At 48.4% G+C, this 21,801-nt stretch overlaps 1 protein-coding gene across 2 annotated transcripts in view; it reads right to left on the bottom strand.

Annotated features, from left to right (window-relative positions):
- Positions 1 to 20,686, bottom strand: part of Kiaa1549 (KIAA1549 ortholog) — a 137,772-nt gene extending 117,086 nt beyond the window's left edge. For both annotated transcript variants that reach the window (XM_026398578.2, XM_026398579.2), the window contains exon 1: positions 20,506 to 20,686. In XM_026398578.2, coding sequence (XP_026254363.2) covers positions 20,506 to 20,656 — 151 coding nt within the window. In that variant the 5' untranslated portion in view covers positions 20,657 to 20,686. The remainder of the gene's footprint in view (positions 1 to 20,505) is intronic.
- Positions 20,687 to 21,801: the final 1,115 nt, after the last annotated feature.

The raw sequence follows: 21,801 nt of genomic DNA, 5'->3' as shown, positions 1-21,801 counted from the left end.
CAGGTGCTGCTCCCTTTGGAGAAATAAGCATGCATAAGATGTTAAACAGGCGTATAGCACACGCCTGTGATCCCGGGAGCTCAGGAGGCTGAGATAGGAGGATCATGAGTTCAAAGCCAGACTCAGCAATTTAGCAAGGCCCTAAGCAACTCTTGTCTCTAAAAAAGGGGGGGGGGGGCTGTGGATGTGGCTCAGTGGCTTAGCATCCCTGGGTTCAATCCTAGGTACCAAAAAGAAGAAAGAGCACAGAGGGCCTGACAGGGCATGACTGTGGTGCAGAGGGTGCAGCCGTGGAGGGATACTGGAAGGAAGGGGGAAAGACTACAGAGGACAGGGACTGCCCCACTCAGGATCCTGGACTGTGTTGAGCAAACCAGACTCCTTCACATCCCCCTGCTCTCTCCAGCCAGGGCAAACTAGTGACCTCAGTGTCCCCCACCCCCAGTGGATGCCACAGTCCTCTTTCCGCCTCAGGCTGCTGTCTCAGCCCACCCTCCCTGGCTCACGGGCACCCCGGCCTCCCTGGAAGGTAGGTGGACCCAGCCAAGCTCCAGCAGCTTTGGGTGAGGGTGACACAGTGCCACAGCTGGGGGAAGACCTGTGTGCTGCAGAGCCTGGCGGTCAGGACTAGGTGATCAAGACTGAGGTGGTGGCAGAGAAGAGGAAAGCAGCAGATGGGAGACCCAGGGCCTGAAGACAAGAGGGACAGAGACAGCTGAAGTCACAGTGTGTTGATGGCACCACAGAGAACAACAGCATTAAGTCACCACACACAGCCCTCCTCTGAGGTGTCCCTAGGTGATTCAACTCTATATGCCAGAGACAGCACTAAATATCCAGGTCCCAAAGACAACCAATTGCTGTCCCTGCTGTTCATAGTCAGGTAGTAAAAACAGAATTAAAAATAAATTGCTGGGGACGTAGCTCAGTGTAGAGTATTTGCCTGACATGTGCAAGGCCCTAGGTTCAATCAGAAGTGCTACAAAATAGATAAATGAATCACTGTAATGCACAATTGCCAAAAGGTGAAAACCCACGTGTCCATGAATGGATGAACAAAATGTGGTCAGACAGAATATTATGCAGCCTTTAAAAGGAAATTGTGACTCATACTACAAGGGTTAACCCCAAAGACATATTAAGTGAAATGAGCCAGTCAGTGAAGGGCAAATAGCATACGATCCTACTTATCCGAGAGAACAGAGGAGTCAAATTCATAGAAACAGAAAGTCAAATGGTGGTTCCCAAGGGGCTGAGTAAGGGAATAGGGACTTGATTTTTAATGGATACAGAGTTTCAGGTTTACAAGATGAAAAGAGCTCTGCAGGCTGGTTACACAGCAATAGGAATGCACTTAACACCACTGAAACATATACTTAAAAATGGTTACGATGGTAAATGTTATGCTATATGTATTTAACCACAATTTTAGAAATAAAATAATCACTGTAATTCAAGATGAGAACTAAATGCAGTTGTGGCATAAAGGGGGGTCGGAAAAAGGCACTTCACAAAGCAAAGACAGCTTAGCTGGGCTTTTACGGAGGAGCAGACTCCGTCTGGACACTCCAGGTCCCTGGCCTTTTGCACCAGGTCATGCCACCAGTCTCTAGGACACCACCATGCAGCTAAGATCCCCACTTCCATCCACGCCACCCTCCTGGCTCTAGATCTCCGAAGGCTTGCAGAGGGTAGCGAGCCTTCACAGCCAAACAAGCTCACACAGAGATGAGATGGAACGAAACCAGACCCCAGGGCCGGGAAAACCAGAGTCTGACCAGGTGTTCTAAGGAAAATTACTGAAATATGCAAACTATAAATCTGTTTCTAAAATCCCAACACAGGGCAAATCTTTGAATGCTAGAAAGCATTCTGATTCACCCACACATGGCTTTTTTTTTTTTATTTTCCAGGCTACCCTTTTTCAACTTAGCTACTCTTCTTCTTTCTATCTATCCTAAAGGAAATAACCAGAAGTTCCAAAATCTATGCATAAAGAGGTTCGTCATAGCATTGCATAGGATGGCATGAATGAGGACCAAGAAAGACACCAGATAATTACAGAATGGCTTAGAAATTCTGCTCTACAGATGAATTTTTTTAATTAAAAATATTTTAAGGAATACGGAAAATGCTTATAGGAAATAAAAATAGCAAGATGCAAAATTCTATGGATAGTATGATCCCATTTTATGAAAAAGTAGAGTCAATTATATATGCATATAAAAAGGAGTACTTTTTTCATAAAAAATAGTCTATTACATATGTATATTTTTTAAAAGACCAGAAAGGCATATGTCAAACTGTTGATAAACAGTCATGGCTACGTAGTAGAAATAAAGATGGTTATTTTCTTCTAAATATACTTTCATATTTTCTGAAGTGTCCACAAACGAGCATCACTTATAATCAGAGACTAATAAACTTCCTCTCAATAGAGGGAAGTGCAGGGAACTCAGTGCTGACCCTGACGGCTAGAATGACAACTGCCCGTCCACAGAGGCCGAAGTCCACGGGACAGGTCTGGAATGAAGACGAGTTTTGAGGTCCCATCACACAAGGTGACTCCAGAGACCAAGAGAGTGACTCAGATCTGAAGAAAGAAGAGCAGTGTGAACCGGGCATTTCAGGGGAGGTACCAGTAAGGCACAAGGACAACAAAAGAATCCAGCCTTACAAAGCAGCTGAGTCTAGAGACGTCACCGACACCGTGAACTCCCCCACTCGGTGCTCCGGTCCTTCCATCGTCACCGTTATCGACCCAGGCCATGTTCACGTGTGGCCCATTCCTTCCTCACTCGTCCGTTCAACTACTCAACCCATGTTCACTGAGGACCTGCCCTGAGCCAGGTGCCAGCTGGTGAGGACACAGGGCCAAGAAGGCAAGACCTCCCACTCTCGAGAAGTCTCCAACCTAGTTAAGGACAATGACGTACAGTGGCCAGCACTCAAATAAGATGCACATGGACAGAAGGCACGGAAACCCTTCTGGGGGAGCAGGAGTCTTCCTGGAGGAGGTTATGCACGGGTGGGATTCTGAGGAAGGCACAAAATCAGACAAAGGAGGAGCAGAAAGAGCATTCCAGGAATAAGGAACAGCAGGCACAAATTAACAGTCCAACAGAGCTCCGTGGGGAAGGCCACCCCAGAGCCCTGAAGGCGGAGGAGAGGAGGCAAAGAGGCCAGAGGGGAAGAGGCTGTTCCACTCTTCCAGGCAGATGGAGGGAAGTAAAGACAGAACAAATCAGAGACAGAGATCAGACTGGCTTAGTGAACACACTGGCAGGAACACAGCCAAGAGACCCATCATGGAACACAAGTGGGGACCCAAAGTCTCATCATGAGTCTTAGCCACTACTTTGTTAAAGCATGTGGACCCATCTGGTGCCCCACAGTCACATGCTGGCCCCTCCTGATCTCTATACCCCCCTACTCTCTCCTGGATCACCCTCTACTATTTAGCCTTCCTCTGATTCAAGCCCAAAGCATTATGTTGAGTCCAAATGGTTTTATTTGCATTGTAGTTGATTATTACAGCAGCATGATATTATTATATTGCTGTTAACCTATATGTTTGTGCACACTATACTTTTGTATACACTGTGTCTTTGTGATTTGTAATTTTCTGTGAAAATGTCTGTGAATACGTATTTCTGCCACTCCTCTCCCTTGTACATATCCTCCAGACACATGCAGGTTTATCAGTGAGTGTGTGCATGCACAAGGCCCCGTGCTGAGCACAGAGGACACGTGACCCCAGGAGCAGGCTGTGGAGTGCACAGCTGCAATCCTGCCTGGTGCCCACTCCCCCAAGTCCTGCTTTGGGGAACACTGCCTCCACCATAGCATGTGATCCAGATACCGCCCACTGTCACTCAAGATGCCCACTCGCTCCTGGGTGAGGGATGGGCACCATTCCCAAGTCCTGCTCTCTTCCCCGGAGTTTTAATCTCAAACAGAATAATCAAGAGGGTGAAATTCATCCTGTTGGTTATGCACTGATGAAACGGTCTCCAACTCAGCCTGAATCCTGAAGCTATGGGCCCTGGGGCATCTTGTCAGAGCCACAGAAATAGGAACTGATATGAATATTTATATAACTTCTCAGCTGTAAAAGTTGGTATGATTCAGGAGTTAACAGTCTCTCATATACCTCCCAGAACAATAGAGCCGCCTGAGATTGTTGTTTAAAATTGTGCATCTCTCCAATTCAAAGTCTTGCTGTTCTACTTTACCGTATCAGCGACTCTTCCTCTCCCAGTCCAGAGATGAGTGGCTTCATCCTAACAGTGGATGGCAGGTACTTCCCCCGGATCATTCAGCAACAATCCAAGATAATCCAAATAGACTAATGGCACAGAATCTGTTCCTGTACAAGTAGGCACACATATTACACAACCTGAGAAATAACCAATTTTTTTTTTTTTGCACTGTGGCCCAGAGTTCTCATACATAATGTGTTTCTAACCTCACGACCTTCATATTGGGTGCACACTAATTCATTCCCTCTTAGCAATTAATCCAGTGCCAAAACTAAAAGACCCATCACAACTAGAAAAGACTTTAAGACTTGAAGAGTACCTTAAGAAACACCCAATTAAATGTCCAAAGACAGAGTTGGTGGTGCACACCTATCATCCCACCCATTCGGGAAGCTGAGGAAGAAAGATCACAAGTTAGAAGCCAGTCTCAGCAACTTAGTGAGACTTTCAAAACAGATCTAAGACCCTAGAGATGCAGCTCAGTGATAGAGTGCTTGCCCAGCATGCGTGAGGGCCCTGGTTTCCATCCCCACTACCACTTTAGAAAAATAAAATAAGGGGCTGGGGATGTGGCTCAAGCGGTAGCGCACCCTCCTGGCATGCGTGCGGCCCGGGCACCACATACAAACAAAGATGTTGTGTCCGCCAACAACTAAAAAATAAATATTAAAAATTCTCTCTCTCTCTCTCTCTCTCTCTCTCTCTCTCTCTCTCTCCCCCCCCCTCTCTCTCTTAAAAAATAAATAAAATAAAATAAAACACAAAGTCTGTGGGGTCTATGCAGGAAGACTCTTGATGTTCTTTTTTTCCCAAATCTATTATAAAAATGCTACTTTGGGGGAGCTACTTGGGGTAAACTGTGACACAGAGGCCATCATGGAAGCTAAACAGAAAACAGATCTATCAGACTTTTGTCATGGGCTGAAGGGGCCGCTGAGGGTTCAGCCCCATGATGGCCACAGGGCAGATGGACCTTCTCTGCCCTGATATGAGACAGCCAAAACCTATAGCTGAATCCGCCACAGGCTAGGACGGTGCTGCTGCTCATGAACGGTCTCCAGCTCCTCCAGGCTCTGGACACTCAACCATCCTTCTGTTGCTTTCTGCTCTGGTCCTTCTCCTGAGCCCCAGGTACTAGAATTATAAACCACTTGTTTTCATGGAGCCCAAACTCTTGCAGTCCCATCTTACATAAGAGATGACATGTCCTCATCAAAAGAAAAAAAAAAAAAAACAGAAATCACCACCCTCAATTGCAGCCTCCTCCCATCCCTACCTGCATCAGCCCACACCTGGACTCATTCCTCCCCCCTTCCCACCTGCCGCAGTGGAAGACGCACCGTTCATTCTTTCTATCCAAGAATGCTCTGGAGTTTGAATTCCTCCTCTCTCAGTTACTAGCTATGTGACTTAAAGTCAATAAGGTGACTTACTTCCTCTCCTGATATTATCACTTTCCTCACCTGTATGAGGTTAATAACTGTACCTGATAGATGGGGTTGTTATCAGCATTAAATGGTGTAAGACAATTACTACATGCCTAGTGCCTTAAGAATGCCTGGCTTGGGGTAAGTGCTCATCCCATTTTAGTTAGTTATCACGATGCCTATTATTATTATCATGTGTTCCTGCCTCCTCCAAGAACTTTCTCCAGTAACTGTATCTTTCTTTCCATTTGTGATGTATCTATCTGTAACTGTATATATCTTTCTTTTGGAACATTTTCCACTCATGGTGGCAAGTCTCCAAAGATAACCATCATCCAATCCTAAGTGCATACTATCCCTCCTGCCCCTTGGAAGCGGGGCTGGCTTTGTGATTTGCTCTACCAGAGTCACCGTTCCGGTTGCTTCTTTCAGAAAACTTCAAGCCCGGGATCTTAAGAGGACTAGCAGCTTCTGCATCATCCCTCTAGGCAGCCACCTGCCCATCACCAAGTCCTTTACCCTGAGACCACTTTGCTCCAGGGAAGCCCAAGCTGGCCACGTGGGAAGAGAGAGGGTGGACCTGTGGGAGAATGCCACGAGACTGGACATGGGAGGGAAGCCAAGTCACACCCCACGGCTCAGGTCAGGTACCAGCCCAACACAGCCACGGGAGAGACCCCAACCAGGTTCCTGACCCACAGATTCATGAGAAATAATAAACCACTGTGGTTTTAAGACATTCCATCCTGGAGCACAGCCATAAATAACTGAAACAACACTCCCCTGTGGCACTGAAAGACCACTCCATCTTACCTCCCTTCTTAAAGTATCTCCACGTTGCCGTCTTTTTATCTACATCTACTGCCAGTTCTCGGGCCTCTTTCCATCACCACAGCAGTCCCCTTATTATACCACTTGGTACACTGTCTGGCAGTTACTTATACATGGAATGCTCTCTCCTGTGTGACTGAGCTCCTTGAGGGCCACGTTCATCATAGTATCTCAACATCCAGCACCGTGCTCAGCACGCGGCAGGGAGCACTCAACAAATGAATGACACAAAGCCGCCTGTGCACAGCCGCCTGCCTGCACACGTGCACTCTGGAGCTAGAAAATCCAAGATGACAACGGAAGAACAAAGCACAGGTGCCAGGTTAGCAAAATTCCAGAAAGAGACAAAATTCAAAAGGCACAAGACAGACCCCACAGGGGAGTCAGAAGCCACCAGCTGAAGGAAAGCCCCTGGGACTTGGTTGTTTCTGTGCAGCACTAGTTGACGCTGCCTGACACAGTGCAGATGCCACAGCAGGTCAAGTTCTCCTCTCACGGGAGTGGGACACTGAATAGGAGGAGGGAACAGAGGAACGAGGAGGCTGTCAATGCATAAAGTCAACGTAAACTGCAACAGAAAAATCAGAACAGTTACAGGAATAAGATTTCTGGAAATTATTGGGCAGGTTAAACTTTGACACCAGATTCAGGCAAGAACTCAGAGCATTAATAAGCTGTGTTTTACAGAGAACTGAGGAAAAGCTCAAGAGGCACAGAAAGCCACGGAAGTAGGACAGCTTCCTCCGCTGGCTGGGTTTTGAACAAGGGACCTCTCTGAAGGCACTGCCTTCCTCCCAACAAAATTTCTAGTTAATGAGAAATGGATTTTCAACCAATGGCCTACGCTAATTTACGAACAAAGAAGATGAAGAACATCCACACACTCTGCTGCCAGGAACAAACCACAGAGAAACAGAGCCATCAAAACAAGACAGAAATGTTACCAAAGCCACAAACACACGATCCAGGACACAGTGAAGAAGAAACGCAGAAAGAAAATGTCACGCAGCATTAAGAAGAAGATCACCTTCCATGCCGGAGGAAACAGAATATGGCTCATAACATGAATCTTAGCTTTCTGCCATCTTTTATTTATGTTAAAAATGTTTTATCTGCTGAAATAAGACCAAAGGGCACCTCCATACAACTTTCCAAAATCCACTTCCTTCACTTCTCTTAAATAAAGTTTGGTGAGCACCTTCTCAGGGCCAGTCCTGAGGGTGCCTTCAGTCAGGGCTTCTGCGATGGGCAGGGCTTAGATCTGGGGCCACAGAGCTCATTTGCCCAAGCAAGCAAATCTGTGAGCAGGCTCCTCAGTGGGAGAGACCATGAGGTCATTCTCTAATATGACCCAGACCAGGGGAACCGTGGCTGCGGGTGGCACACTCATCCACAGAGTTAGGAGGACTCCTACTAGCTGTGACTCCTAATGCAAACTAGTGAACTTCTCTAAACTTTGTCTTCCTCATCTAAAAAATGGGTATCACAGTAATATCCACCTCGTATGATTGTGTAGATGAAACAAGAGACACTAGCCTCCCAGGGTGTTTGGCACAAGGCAAGCTCTCTGTCACTGTTAGAATTCTTCCCAGGTCAGTCTTGAGATTTCTGCAGAAGACGACTAGAGAAAAAAATGCAAAGGAGAGCTCCAATGAAGGATCAAATGCCAGTAAACAATCGAAGAAGTGCAACTGTTAAGGAGATAATTCTTGCCTAGGAGTTTGGCAAAGATAATATAAAGATCAGTAACAGGCTGTATTATGGAGGGTGGAAGCAAAATTGGCACTCTGATTCATTGCTAGAGAGAATATAGATTGCTTCAACCTTTCTTGAGAGCAATTTGGCAAAATATATCAAAATTTAATATGTGCACACTGCCTAGTCCAGCAATTCTATTTCTGGGAATTTATTCTATGGCAATAATTAGAAAAGTGTGTAAAGATGTATGTACAGTGATGCTCAGAACAGCAGAAAGCGATATAATTATTATCCATCAACAGAGAACTAATTAAACAAAATACAGAACCTCCACAGTGTCGGATAATATCATGATGCGGATCTATATTTCCCGACAACATAAAGATTCCGTGATAAAGTGCGAAGTGAAAAAAAAAGCAAGTTGCCAAACCACAGGCAGAGTGTGGTACTACTGCTGTGTGTGTGTGTGTCTGCTTCTGTGTGTAAAAAAGTCTGGAAAGAGACACCAAAATGTCACAGCTGAGTGGCAGGATCGGGGGTGATTTTTGCTTTCTAAAAGCCTTTATACCTGTGTATAATCATCTACATTCATTCAATGTACAACGGATTTTACATTCCAAGTCTCAATACAACACCCTCTGATCAAAACCCACTTCTTTCACACCTGAGGCCCCCGCTCCTCCCAGCACTCTGGCCTCCTCTCATCCCCAGAGCCAGGTGCCTTTATACCTTTCGAGGCCTCTGACCTGGCTACTTCCTCTGCTAGAAACATGGATGCCCCCTTGCCTCCTTCAAATCCTGGTTTAAATGTCACTTTTATGAATCGAACCAAATATTCACATGAAGTCCTACCCCCTATAATCTCAGAATAGGACGTTCTGTAGAAACAGGGCCCTGCAGACGTGATTAGGATGAGGTCATTCAGAAGAAGGGCGGGGTCCTGATCCAGTAGGTCTGTCCTTATAAAAAGGAGAGATTTAACCGGACACACAGAGAACACCATGGGAAGACTGCACCACAAGCCAGGCACTGTTCTCAAGGCCTTCGGAGGGAGTAAGGTCCTGCCACGCCTTGATGTCAGACTGCAGAACTGGGAGACAACAGATTCCGGTCGGTTAGGCCACTCCATTGGTGGAGCTTTTGTGACAGCAGCCCTAATCTCTCTCAGTGGGGCTTCACAAACCCCCAGATTAAAACTGCAAATCCTGAGTCCCAGCTACTTACCTGCTCTCTTCACCACGGCACTTCCCATCTAGGAACACCTCATGTGATTAATGTTGCTCAGGGCTGGACCCCAAGGGCCCAGCACAGAGCAGGCACTAGAGGAAGACTCGCTGCCTTAGTGGGCAACAGCACTGAATGAACCCTGCCCTGACCGAGCCTATGGTCTAGTGTAGGGAGACGGAGTAGACGGCCAGAGATACATAAGATGACAAGAGTCGCCAGGCAAAATTAAGGAGGCAGGATCTTAGGGATGAAGGCAGCTCCTCACTTTTTAAAACAGGATTAGAGGGGCTGGGGTTGGTAGCTCAGTGGTAGAGAGCGCTTGCCTAGCACTTGTGAGGCACGGGGTTGATCCTCAGAACCGCATATAAATAAATAAAATAAAGATATTGTGTCCATCTATAACTGAAAATATTTAAAAAAAAAATAAAAAGCATTAGGGAATGCCTCTCTGAGAACACCAGATTTGAGCAGAGACCTGGAGGAAGTGGAGTAACCCATGCCGATAAAAATCTGAGATAAGAATGTTCTAGGCAGAGGGAACAGTAAGTACTAATTATTGCAATGAATGCATATTGTTTTTCTAATCTGGAAAAAGCCAATAAAGCTATTGTAACCCTCAAAAGGCATAAAAATATTTAAAAGTCCAATTCCAAAGGCTAGGAAGAAGAGTCTGATTTTACAAATTCTTAAGCCTCTATCAACTCGGGAGACTGAAAGCAGGAGGATCACTTGAGCCCAGGAGTTCAAGGCCAACCTGGGCAATATAGCAAGACCCCATCTCAAGAAATAAATAAATATTAAAAAAATAAAGACCATACAAGGAAAAAAAATAAATCAAAAAATAAAGATTCTCCTCAGCCTCCATTCAGGCCCAGGTTGAAAACCCTAACCCCTTTCTCCAACTGCCTTCCCCAGCCCAGACCCCAGCAAATAACCCTCGACAACATGAGCCTGAGAGAGGAAGGGATGGGAGGAAGCAAAGCTGACCTGAGCGGGAGAGGCCTGGAGAGCCTCGCTGCTAGACCATGGACACCCACTGAGACCACCGTCCTGCCCCGCACCCCACTGGCTCCCAGCTCTGACCAAAGTCCACTCCTGCTACTCTACCAGCTAGGTCCCACTCCACCACGATGGTTATTCTTTAAAACAACTGTGGTTAAAAAAAAAAAAAAAAACATAAAATTTGCCCTCTGACCCATTCCCAGTGTACAGTTCAGTGGTGCTGAGGAGATTCACATTGTTGCGCCACCAGTGAGCTCTTGTCACCTTGTAAAACTGAAACTCTGTACCCATTAAACAGCCCTCCACTCCTCCCTCCCCGGGCCCTGGCAACCACCATTCCACTGGCTGCCTCTGTGGTTTGCCTATTTTAAGTGCCTCGTGAAAGCAGCAGCATACGGCATCTGTCCTTTGGTGTCTGGCTTATGTCACTCAGCATCATGTCCCCAAGGCTCACCACGCTGCGTGCATCAGGATTCCCTTCCTTTCTAAGGCTTCGTGAATATTTCATTGTATGTCTGGACCACATTTTGTGTATCTGCTCCTCTGCTCCGGGACACCTGTTTGCTTCAACGATCTGGGGTGCTATTGTAATCCTTGGTAGCTAACCACCCTGACTCCTGCTGAGATCCGTTCAGGAAGACCAGAATGGGACAAAAGGCTTGGGGACATGCGGGGACCCTGTGGGGAAGTTCAGAGCAGGAGCAGGTCTGTGAGCACATCCAGACACCAACTCAGCTCTGAACCTGCCCTTGGTTTTCCCAGTCAACTTGAAACCTGGGCTAGAATTTGACACGTTAAGACCCCCACTAATTAGGCAGCAACCAAAAATCTCTCAAACACACCCAAACTCCATGAGAAACTGCCTAGGCCAGAGTTTCCCAAATCCTAGTGTGCACATAATCACTGGAGAGGCTGTCTACAAGTAAATTCGTTCAGGGGACCGGGGCGGGGCCTGGGTACATTTCCAACAAGCTCCCAGGTGAAGCTGACGCAGCTGGTTTCAGGAGCTCACCTGGGGCACAGCAAAGCCCAGCAACTTCCCACCAGTTTCCACCTGTCTCCCAGGCATTGCCCCCCCCACACACACACACACACACAGCTGGCTCCATGAGAATACTTGTTTTTGTATGTTTTAGCCTCCCCTCCCCTTGCCCGGCTTTAAAGCTCCCAGCAATACTTACCCAGCATTTTTAAAGCGGCCCTTCAGACTGTCTGGCTCCAAAGTTAATCCCAGCACCCAAAATGCTAAGTGATGAAGGGCTCCTTCCACAGGCCCAAACAAGAGGCCAGAGAAGCAGCAGCAAGAAGAGTTTCCAGATGACTACACAGGGCTGGGAGCTCCCAGCCCATCACCGGCAGCCAGGAGCCTCCCAGTGTCCTTGCCCTCGACAGCCCAGGAAGGCTGTCGCCTCTCATTCTCTCCAAGGCTCTAGGCCATTCAGGGTGGCTGGAGGAGTGAATAGAGTACCCCCCTGGGCCACTACCAAGACTGGCCTTCCAACTCCCTGGGCCCTGTCCACTGCCTGGCATCTCTTTCACCCCTCTTCTTACTCTCCTCCAGAAACCTGCTGTATTTTCCTCAATTCCCGATTCCACCCACGCCGACTATATCCACCTTTATTTTATTTATTTATTTTTACACGGTGCTGAGGATTGAACCCAGTGCTTCATGTGTGCTAGGAAAGCTCCACACTGAGCCACAGCCCAGCCCCTGACCTGCCACCCTCCACAGTCACAAGCTGCACCCCCTGCATCTCCATGGCCAGAGCTCCGGCCCATTCTGCCTTCCTCCTCTCCAAAATCATCCCTCCACTCTTGCCGTGAGTCCCATCCATTCACACCCAGGAGGCTCTGCCCTGCGCTTTCTGCCCCCCTCTCAGCAACACCTGTCTCCTGCCGCCCCACCCACAAGGGCTTCTTCCTACTTCCTCACCTCACAGGGGGCCTCCACCTTGCTACTCTCCCTTCTACCATCCCTAACTCTACTTCAACTTCACTCCTTGAACACACAGCACCCCAGAGGACACCGGCCCTCTGAGGGGCTGGGCCCTACTCTGTCATCGCCACGTCTGTCAACTCAAACCCGCACTTCAGGGTTGAAAAACAGCCTCTCCACCGCTAGGCCTCAGTCTGGGGTGGGCCAACTTGGCGTTCAGCTGTCCCCCACCTCTGCTGCTGGAGGGACGGTGCTGGCCCCCTGCAGCACCAACACGCTGAAAACCTGGCACCCACTGTGTCCAGTCTCTCCCATCCCACATCCCTTCTCCCCCCTGTCCCATACCCAGGGCGACAGGGCACGGGCTTGACTCAGGTGTGGAATGTGATGAAAGCCACAGCAGCTGCGGCAGACTCAAGAAAGGTGGAGGATGAACTGGATGGAGCCAGGCCACATCAGTGGCCAGAGAAAAGATGACAGGGGCTGGGGTGGGGACAGTGGGAGTGGGAATGGCAGGGAAGAGTGGACAACTCGAGATACTTCCTCCTCGTGGTGCACGATGCTCAGGTCTCTCCCTTCATGCCCTGCGGGTTTGAGGCCCAGCTTACGGCCCTTCCCACCCTGCTCCTGGCAAGTTCAACAGACTTGGATGGTATTATCCACCCAGATCATTCCACATTCCACTTCAACAACTAACTCCTGAACTACACCTACCTTGGTCATTACCCAGGACCAAAACCAGAGTCCATGCACTCCTGAAACACCACTCACCGACCCCTCCCGCCCTCTCCCCGCCTCCCTCCTCATACTCCTGCCTGGGGTGCCTCCTGGACCCTTTCTCCCAGTCCTTTTCCCACTGCTCCATCCAATGTTCACTTCCTTCCTCCTCCAGGCCGGACCCCACACAGTGCCCTTCATCCACCTTGGTCAGCTTCCTCAATTCCCACTGGCACTGCCCCGATGTCTCAAGCCACTCAATCACTCACCTTTCCCTGGCCACCACGGAATGTCAAGTGCTGCAGGACAAAATCATGCAGCATGGGTCCTGACTCATTATCGATGTCTTCCAACCCCTTAGACTTCACTCCCAGGCCCCCTCCAATTCCTTCTCCCAACCCCCTTCTCCCCAACCCTTCTTCTTCTCCCCCAATCCTGCCTTCCCACCTGAACTCCCCACTTCAGGTGAGTTGTGCATCTGTCACGCCTGCCCTTCCTTAAATTCTCAACCACTGTCTCTTTACCGGCTCCTTCTTGTGGCTTATAAACATGGTCAAGTCTTAATATGTTTTAAAACTTAAATCAATTCCATGCCGCCAGCAGCCTACTCTCAGGAATAACTCAAACCTCTCCAAGCACGAGAAAATCTTAAAGAGCCTGTTGAACATTGCAAAAATGCAAACGCTGCTTCAGCAGATCTAACTTGACCATGCGTCAGGGTGTGTGACAAGTATCCCCAGAGATATGGATCAGGTGGCCCTGGTACCCTCATACCCTTGGGGGGCCGGGGGTACAGCTCAGTGGTAGAGTGCTTGTCTAGCACATAAAGGGTCCTGGATTCACACCACACGTACAAAAAAGTACGGTAGCATAGCATTTGACATGATGGATCACTCACTCAAATCTTTCACAGCACCATCTCGTCACAACAGTCCCTGTTGCTCAGGGGCTCTTCTTTCTCTTCCCCTTTCATCATTAGTTTCCTGGGCCTTGTCACTGGTGCCTTCTCCTCTCATGCTCTCCCTGGGTGGTGTCCTCCACATCTGTGACTTCAGCTACCATCAAATCACCATGTGACAAACTTTTTCTAAGGACTGAATAGGGGACGGATGAATAAACAAGTGACTGTCCACCACAGTCCACACAGTTCTCAGCAGGTGGAGCATGAGCACTGACTAACAGAAGGGGAGTTATTCTAAGTCCATGGGCAAAAGGACTTGAAGAGACAGATATATAAAAAAAATAAAATAAAAACATACAAGTGACCAAGAAGCACATGAAAAAATGTTCAGCACCACTAATCCTGAGGGAAATGCAAATTCAAACTACAATGAGATGCCACCACACACCTATGGGAATGGCTCTTATCAAAAAGACAAAAGCACAGCCCTTGAAGCAGCTGCTAGACTGAGCATTAACCCTCCAGTTGCTGGATCTTGGAGAGGTAGGAGAGAAGAATCCTGAGGGAGGGTGGGAGGAGAGGGAGGCTCAGGGCACTAGGGGATGGGGGCAAGGGAAGTTCAGCACAGCAGCTGTCCACCAAGGGCATGGCAGTATTTCAGGCTGTAACCATTAGCCAAATGTTCATAATGAATGAATAGGCGGCAAATCAAGGCAGCTCTGGAGAGCCGTCCCATACAAAATGGAATAGGGCTTTATCAGTCCTAAAAGCAGGTATGTCTCAGGGTCTCTTGAGCATCTGGATTAGCTGCAGATTTAGACTTGGACTCCAGCGTTCCAACACTACTCAGTCCCAGAAGGCTGGGTCAGAAGGCATGGCCTCACCCAGGGCTCCTCACCAGGGCTTCTCAAACTTAATATGCATGTGAAATCACCTGAGGATCTTATCCAAGGCAGATTCTGATTCAGAAGGTCTAGGGTGAGATCTGGAAATCCGCATTTTCAACTACCAGATGATAATGATGATGCAGGTGTGTGGACCAGTGAGGGTGGCAATATTAGATTTTTACTAATAAAGAGAAGTAACACCTGAAGCTGTAAACCACAGCACACTGCAGCATTATCAAAGGAGATGGAAAAATGGAAGAGACAAAGAGTGGGAAAAAAGAGAGAAAGCAAAGGATGTGCCCTGGTGTAGGCATGCAAGAGGAAAGAATGGAAGGGTTTTGTTTTTTTATTTTTGCAGTTCTGAGGATTGGACACACGGGTGCTCTACCACTGAGCTATATTCCCAAAACTATATTAGTTTGGGGGGGGGGGGTTATTTGTTTGTTTATAACGTGGTCTCTCTCAATTGCCCAGGCTGTCCTTAAAATTGTGATCCTCCTGAATAGCTGGGATTATAGGCATTCCCTACCATACCTGCCTAGAGGAGTATTTTAAAAAAGAAGAACTCAATGCAATAGCAAGAGTGAACCTCTCCTCAGCAGGTCACCAGCATAAACAATTACTGGGCAAAGAGAACTGACAGGTGCAGAAACCCTATAGGAACAGAATCGATGCTGCCTATAGTAAGCATCCAAGGCACCCAAGATGAGGCTTGAAACAGCACTGAGGGCACTTGGAGGCAATCTCTCTCTTTCATCCCCTTTTAACACTGATGGGGAAACCCAGGACAAGGCAACTTGCCTGTAGTCACAGAGTAAGCTGTGGGCAGAAACGTGCACACCCAAGTTGTCTAACTCATTATCCAACAGATCCTGCTGCCTGAGCTCTGGGAAGAGAAACAGCATCCTGGAGAGCTCCAGATGAAGGGTGGGTGGGCACAATTGAAATCAAGTGAGTCAGAGCAGGGACTTCCTATCTGGGAAAATTCACCTGGTGTAACCATGACAGTAATGAGCCGGCTCCGTCACCCAGGGCACTGACAGAAAACCCCTGGTTCTCAGATCCCCAGTGACTTTCAACCACTCCCTATGGGGCTCTGCATTCAGGCCTCAGGGAGACACTCCTGATCCAGGCTGCAGAAGGCAGACTCAGCAGCAGGCTCTGCACTTCTCCTGGAAACCCTAAGAAAACCCAGAAAATCACAAGACCAAAAACAGTTACAACCAAACAAAATAAAGCAATAGTTCTAGCAATGAAAACACAACAGCAAGATGCTAAATGGTGCATCTCCAAAGCACTACAGTTCTCAGTTCCAGGGTGCACAGTATCCACCTCAGTGGTTTTGAAGTATAAAATTTTGACTCTAAACTTGTCAGAATGAAGTACCCCAGGCACCACTACCAAACATTTAAATTTAGGACAAGAAGGAACCCTGAAATCTAAATTCTTAATAAGCACCCCCAATCCCAAATGATGTCGATGCTGGAGGCCCCAGACCACACTTGCCTAACATTTATCTAAGTCTTTGCTCACAGGATATGAAACCATCACAAAGTATAAATACAATGAAAAAAAAATTGTAAAAAGAAAAAACAGATTTTGATAATCAAAATAACTCCAAATTCCTCATTTCAAAATTTTATAAAATTTAAAAGAAAAATCCACTGGAAGGGGAAGTACAGCAAGTAGAAACAACAGTGGATGCTATCCTTATATTTAATATGCAAAGACTTAAATACATACCCAAACTGACAAATGAACAAAAATACAGAAAAAAAAAATCACAGGATATAAATACAAAATAAACAACAAAAAGTCCAACACTAAAGAAATTTAAAAGATGCAAATTAAAACAATTATTACAAACATACCAACACGGGTTTTTAAAATGATATTCAGTGCAGGTGATGACAGGATGCAACTACCCAATCTCCAAGGGTTTATTTTATAATTACAACTTTAAAAAAATTGATGCATTCACCCACAATCTGAGCACTTACTACTCACCCAGCACTCTACACAAAACATGAAGAAACACAGCCTGATTGGCCTGACAGTTTAATCACATTCTAATTCCAAAAAAGACCCACACATGCAGAAAAAAATGTATAGACAAAGCTTATCTCTGCAGCTATTTATCCATGTCATTTTTTATAGCCACTAAAAAAAAAAAAGGACTAGAAATGGAAGAATAATTAAATTATTAGGTAGAAAATTGCATTTTCTAATAATATCTAATGGATAGGAAAATGTTGAAGTTAAACGTTGAAAAAGTCATAAATACAATTAAGCATATAATTTGATTCTCACTTTTTTTTAATGTTAAGAAGATTAACCTAGGGGCCGGGGTTATGTATGGCTCAGTGGCAGAGCGCTTGCCTAGCATGCCTGAGGCACTGGGTTTGATTCTCTGCACCACGTAAAAATAAACAAATAAAATAAAGGTATTGTGTCCATCTACAACTAAAAACAAAAAAAAATTTTTTTTAAAAGATTAACCTATTTACAGTATCATTGATGGGTTGTGGGATTGTGAGTAACTGTTTTCTGTACCTTTTAGTAACTTCCAAATTCTGCAGAGCTATCTATCAATTTCATAATGACTATTATTTTTAAAAAAGACTTATCTCTGAATAGGGCAAAGGATCAGGGCATGATTCTTTCTTTTTATATTGTGGATGGCGAATTGCCTAAAAGTACTGCATTCAAAAGAAAGTCCAAAGTATTACAAGTTGTTTCCACAACAGTGAACAGTCAAAGCCAAACTTATAAATGTTTTCTTTAAGGAAAAAAAATCAAATTCAAAATGATGAATGAAATAGAAATAAACAAGAAATCAATAACACAGAAGTTTAAAGATCATAATAAGGATGTCACCTGGAAAGCAGACTATTGAACAGAAGTTCTAGAGAAAAGAGAAACCTACTAAAGGCGGGGAGCATGGTCAGATGGTCACAGAGGGGACTGCTCCCTGGCAGAGGGACTCCAAAACAGGACCAAGGCACACCATCTTCTAACTAACACTGCTTACTCTTCAGAGAAAACACACCACCACAGCAGCATTGAGCAAAGCTTCTTCCCACTGCTGGTCAAAGTCCAACACTCAGGACTTAGCAAAGAGGTTCTAGTGGCAGAAAGAAGACACAGGCCAAATAACTGTGATGCCACCTCTTCCAAAGATGAACAGCTGTTGGCCAGGCCCAGGTATCCCACAAGCAACCCTGCTATATCAGGAAGCTACCCTCTGCCAAGGTCATCCCCCACATGGGGATGGGGGTTGGAAGAATTGGGGATGTAGCTCAGGGGCAAAGAGCTTGACTAGCATGGCAAGGTCCTGGGTTCAAGCCCCAGCACTGCGAAAGAAAAAAGAGAGAGAGAGAAAAAAAAAAAAGGAGGATCAGGATCAGGGGCCACTTCCATACTGAGGAACCCTACTAGTATGTCCCTCTCTGCCTTTTGTCTTTCCTTACCCTAAACAGTGCATACAAGGATCTATGCTTGCTCACACACTGCTTTGTGTTTCCAATTGGATCCTGGAGAACCAGGTCCTTGTAAACGGGTCCTCTATTTTTTAGTTCTTAGTCTACCACCCAGCCCCGAAGCAGTTGTGCAAACCAGAGAAGTCCGATATACAAATTAGTGAAAGGATGACGTCTCTGCTTCCATGACGTCAGCTCTAGGTTGGAAATGTAATTTCAGGTCACTGTTTGCATGTTTGGATTGGGGGTGGAGGGGAACAGAAAAGGGCTTCTAAAGAAGAGAAATTTCTGGAAGGATAGTCCCAACTGCTCTACTATTTAATTCATCAAAAGAAGAACTTATATTCACCACAACCTCTGCAGAATATCTAAATATCATATGTACATGGGGAAGCTATTGAGGACAGAGTCTGAACTAACCACACCTCAACTCCTGAAGCCTTAGTTTCCTCCTCTGTGAAGTGGGAACAGTAATGCCTAATTACTAGCCTGATTGGATCGTGTATATAAAATGTAGCACCTGGCACACAGGACACTCTGTAATGGAAACAGTTTGCTGTGTCCCATGACATGAATCCATTAGTATCACAGGGCTTTCTTTGTTGACTAAAGCCAAGCACTCTTCAGGATTATCACCTCTCCTCTCTTCTCTTCTCCTCTCCTCCTCTGAGGGAAGAGAAACTCAGGGTTGGAACTAGCAGGCGGCAAGACTGGAGCCTGGTGGACTACACTGGGTGAAGCCATTTGCACTAGCTGTAGGCTTCCTAAAAGAGACCCACTCCGTCAGTGCCAACTATGGTGTGGCTCCCCGAGACAAGGCCCCACCCAACTAGGGGAAATTCTTATGGAGGCTTCAGACGTGGACCTGTCTGTGGGTCAAGAGCAGTGGGGGAGGGAGGTTTAAAGTGATGCTTCTGCACCAGCTAGCCTGTGACCTTGAGCCAGTCACTTCTCTGCCTTAGTTTCCTCTTACATGCAGAGTGGTCCCATTCTATGATCCCTAAAGTCCCTTTCTCTGCTTCTATTGCACACGCCCTCCATCTCACCAGTTATAATACTGTCAGGCCCAAAGGAACACCTTCAAATGTTCCAATTTTGTCCAAAGCCACTTGGCAGTCCGTTGGCCCCACTCCCACAAGAAGGGAGGATTCTGAGCAGCTTCCATGGCTCTCTGTTTTTTGTTCAGTGTGCAGAAGCTCTCCACCCCTAGCTGCTCATTCCACCTTCCCTTTTCCACCCACAAAGTGGCCAAGTGTGTGTGCTGGGGCAATCACTGGTTTGCAGTGTGTCGGCTCAGACCCCATCTCCAGGCGGTCCTGTGTGTACACTCAGGGTGGACAAATAAACATTTCAGAGAAGCAATATGAATTAAATCATTTCCTCAACAAACAAAACCCACCCACATGCTTCTTCATAAATCATGCCTCTTAATTCCATGCTGATGAACAGTCACTAAATTGCATCCATTATAAAAACAACCCTTACTCCTTTCATGCCCTGACACTTAAGAATCAAAATATTTTCACACTCCATTGTACTAATAATGCCTTTGCAGAATTAATATCAATAGCTATTTCCCTGGAAAGACCCATAGCCAGGGCGCTTTCCAAGAGATTTTCTTTGAATGTTCTTTGTGTCCTGGCTCACTGGGGGACACCACCAGCCTGCCTGCATCTGGGGGACGCTGGCTGCTCACGGCAATGCCATACTGTCTTAAAGCCCATACCGAATGTACTCCTTCGCCCTGACAATAAAGTATCCCCAAACATTCGACATGTCACATTCATACAGCCATGCACACATACAATTTCAGTGCCTGCATTCTGCAGAAAAAAAGAAGGCACATTCGGTTGATGGAGCCACCAGACCCGCCTCGGGCTCCACGGTTCACAGAGGATGGCTTTGCAGACCTTTAGCAAGACTGGCCAGAATCCGCTCGCTTTTTCCTTTTATTTATGTATTTCCTCCGTGCCTTTATTTGCTGGGCCCAAGAAGAATGGAAAAGCATCTCCAGAACGGAGGGCGAGGGAGCCGTGGAGAATAAAAGAGGATGGGCGGGGAGAGCCGGGGTTTGAAAAGATCGGCAGTACCGGCCGGCAGGGTCGCGGCCGCGTCCCGGGGGTCTCGGCGGGGCTTACCTGGGGCGCACGAGGCCGGCGGGGCCAGCAGCAGCAGCCAGAGGCCAGGGAGCAGCAGCCCCGGGCGGCGGCGGCGGGCGCGGCGGGCGGAAGGCCCGCGGCCGCTCGGCCCCGGGACCAGCGCGACCCCGGCGCGGGGCTTCCCCTCCATGGCCGCGCCTCGGCGTCGGCGCCGCGCCCCCGGCACTCCCGGCCGGCGCCCCGGCCCGGCCTCGCGGCTCGGCGCGCTCAAGCCGTGGAGGGGCGGCCGCTGCGGCTGCGGCTGGGACGGGGCGCCGCGCACCGGCGCGGAGGGAGGCCGGCGAGGCGGGGGCGGGCCGGGGGCCGGAACCGCGGACAGGGGCCGCCAGCCGCACGCCGGCCTCGCCGCTCCGCCCCCTTCGGAGCCTCGGAGCCGCTGCCCGGCAACGCGCGGGCCCGGGCGCGGGGAGGCGAGCACCACCTCCCGGCCGGCCCGGCGCCTGCCTGCGGGGCGGCCCAGGCGGCGGGCGCGGGCGCGGCGGCGGGGCCGGTGCCCAGCCCTCCCCCAGGACCCGCCTCCCGGGAGGGGACGCGGGGGACGCGGGAGGCCTGGGCCGGGCGAGCCGCGGGCGCCGCCCCGACCCGGCACCTAGCGCCGGGTCCCGCCGCCCTGGCTCCCCCGGGGCGCCTGGAGCGGGGAGGCCCTCGAGGAGGGGTCGGAGCCGGGGGACCTGGCCAGCCCCGAAGGCGGCGGGCCTCTCGCTCCTCCTCTGCCGCCGACTCGGTGCGGGCAGCAGGTGTGCGCCGAGCGCCTGCGTTCGGGGGCAGCCTTCGGGGCTGCAGAGCCGACAGAGCGGGGAGAAGTCGGGCTCCCGTCCCGAGAGCCCAGCGTTCAGTAAAAGGGTGAGGAAGCGCGCGCACAGCTCTGCCCATCCTTCCTTTCTCCCTCTCGGGTCCTGAGAAGACCCCGGCCCTCCACTCCGCACCCAGCAGGCCTTTGGGAAGCGGCCGGTGAACCGAATGGATGCAGAGCTGGAGAACCCCCACCGAGCCGGGCCCTTGGGGGGATAAAACAACCCCCCTGGGAGATGAAGGCAGAGTTTGGGGGTTAGATTTCTTGGGGAAAGGAGAAACTTAGAGAAGGAGGCTGACGTTTGTCAATCCCCGTGTGCCAGGCTTCTAACTCTGAGGACAGGGTGGTTGGAAGGACTTGGAATGGTGAAACGGGTAGTTTGGGACGGTTGCATCCTGTTGGAGAACTTATACCAGCCAGGGTCCTAAAGCTGTGCATGGGGGTTGGGGCGGGGGGCACTATTTTATTGTCCAAAAAACCAT

The sequence above is a fragment of the Urocitellus parryii genome, chromosome 3 (genome assembly GCF_045843805.1).
Source record: "Urocitellus parryii isolate mUroPar1 chromosome 3, mUroPar1.hap1, whole genome shotgun sequence".
NCBI classification, from domain to species: domain Eukaryota; kingdom Metazoa; phylum Chordata; class Mammalia; order Rodentia; family Sciuridae; genus Urocitellus; species Urocitellus parryii.
Note: the sequence above shows the minus strand (reverse complement) of the source record. Positions and strands in the feature narration are given on the sequence as shown.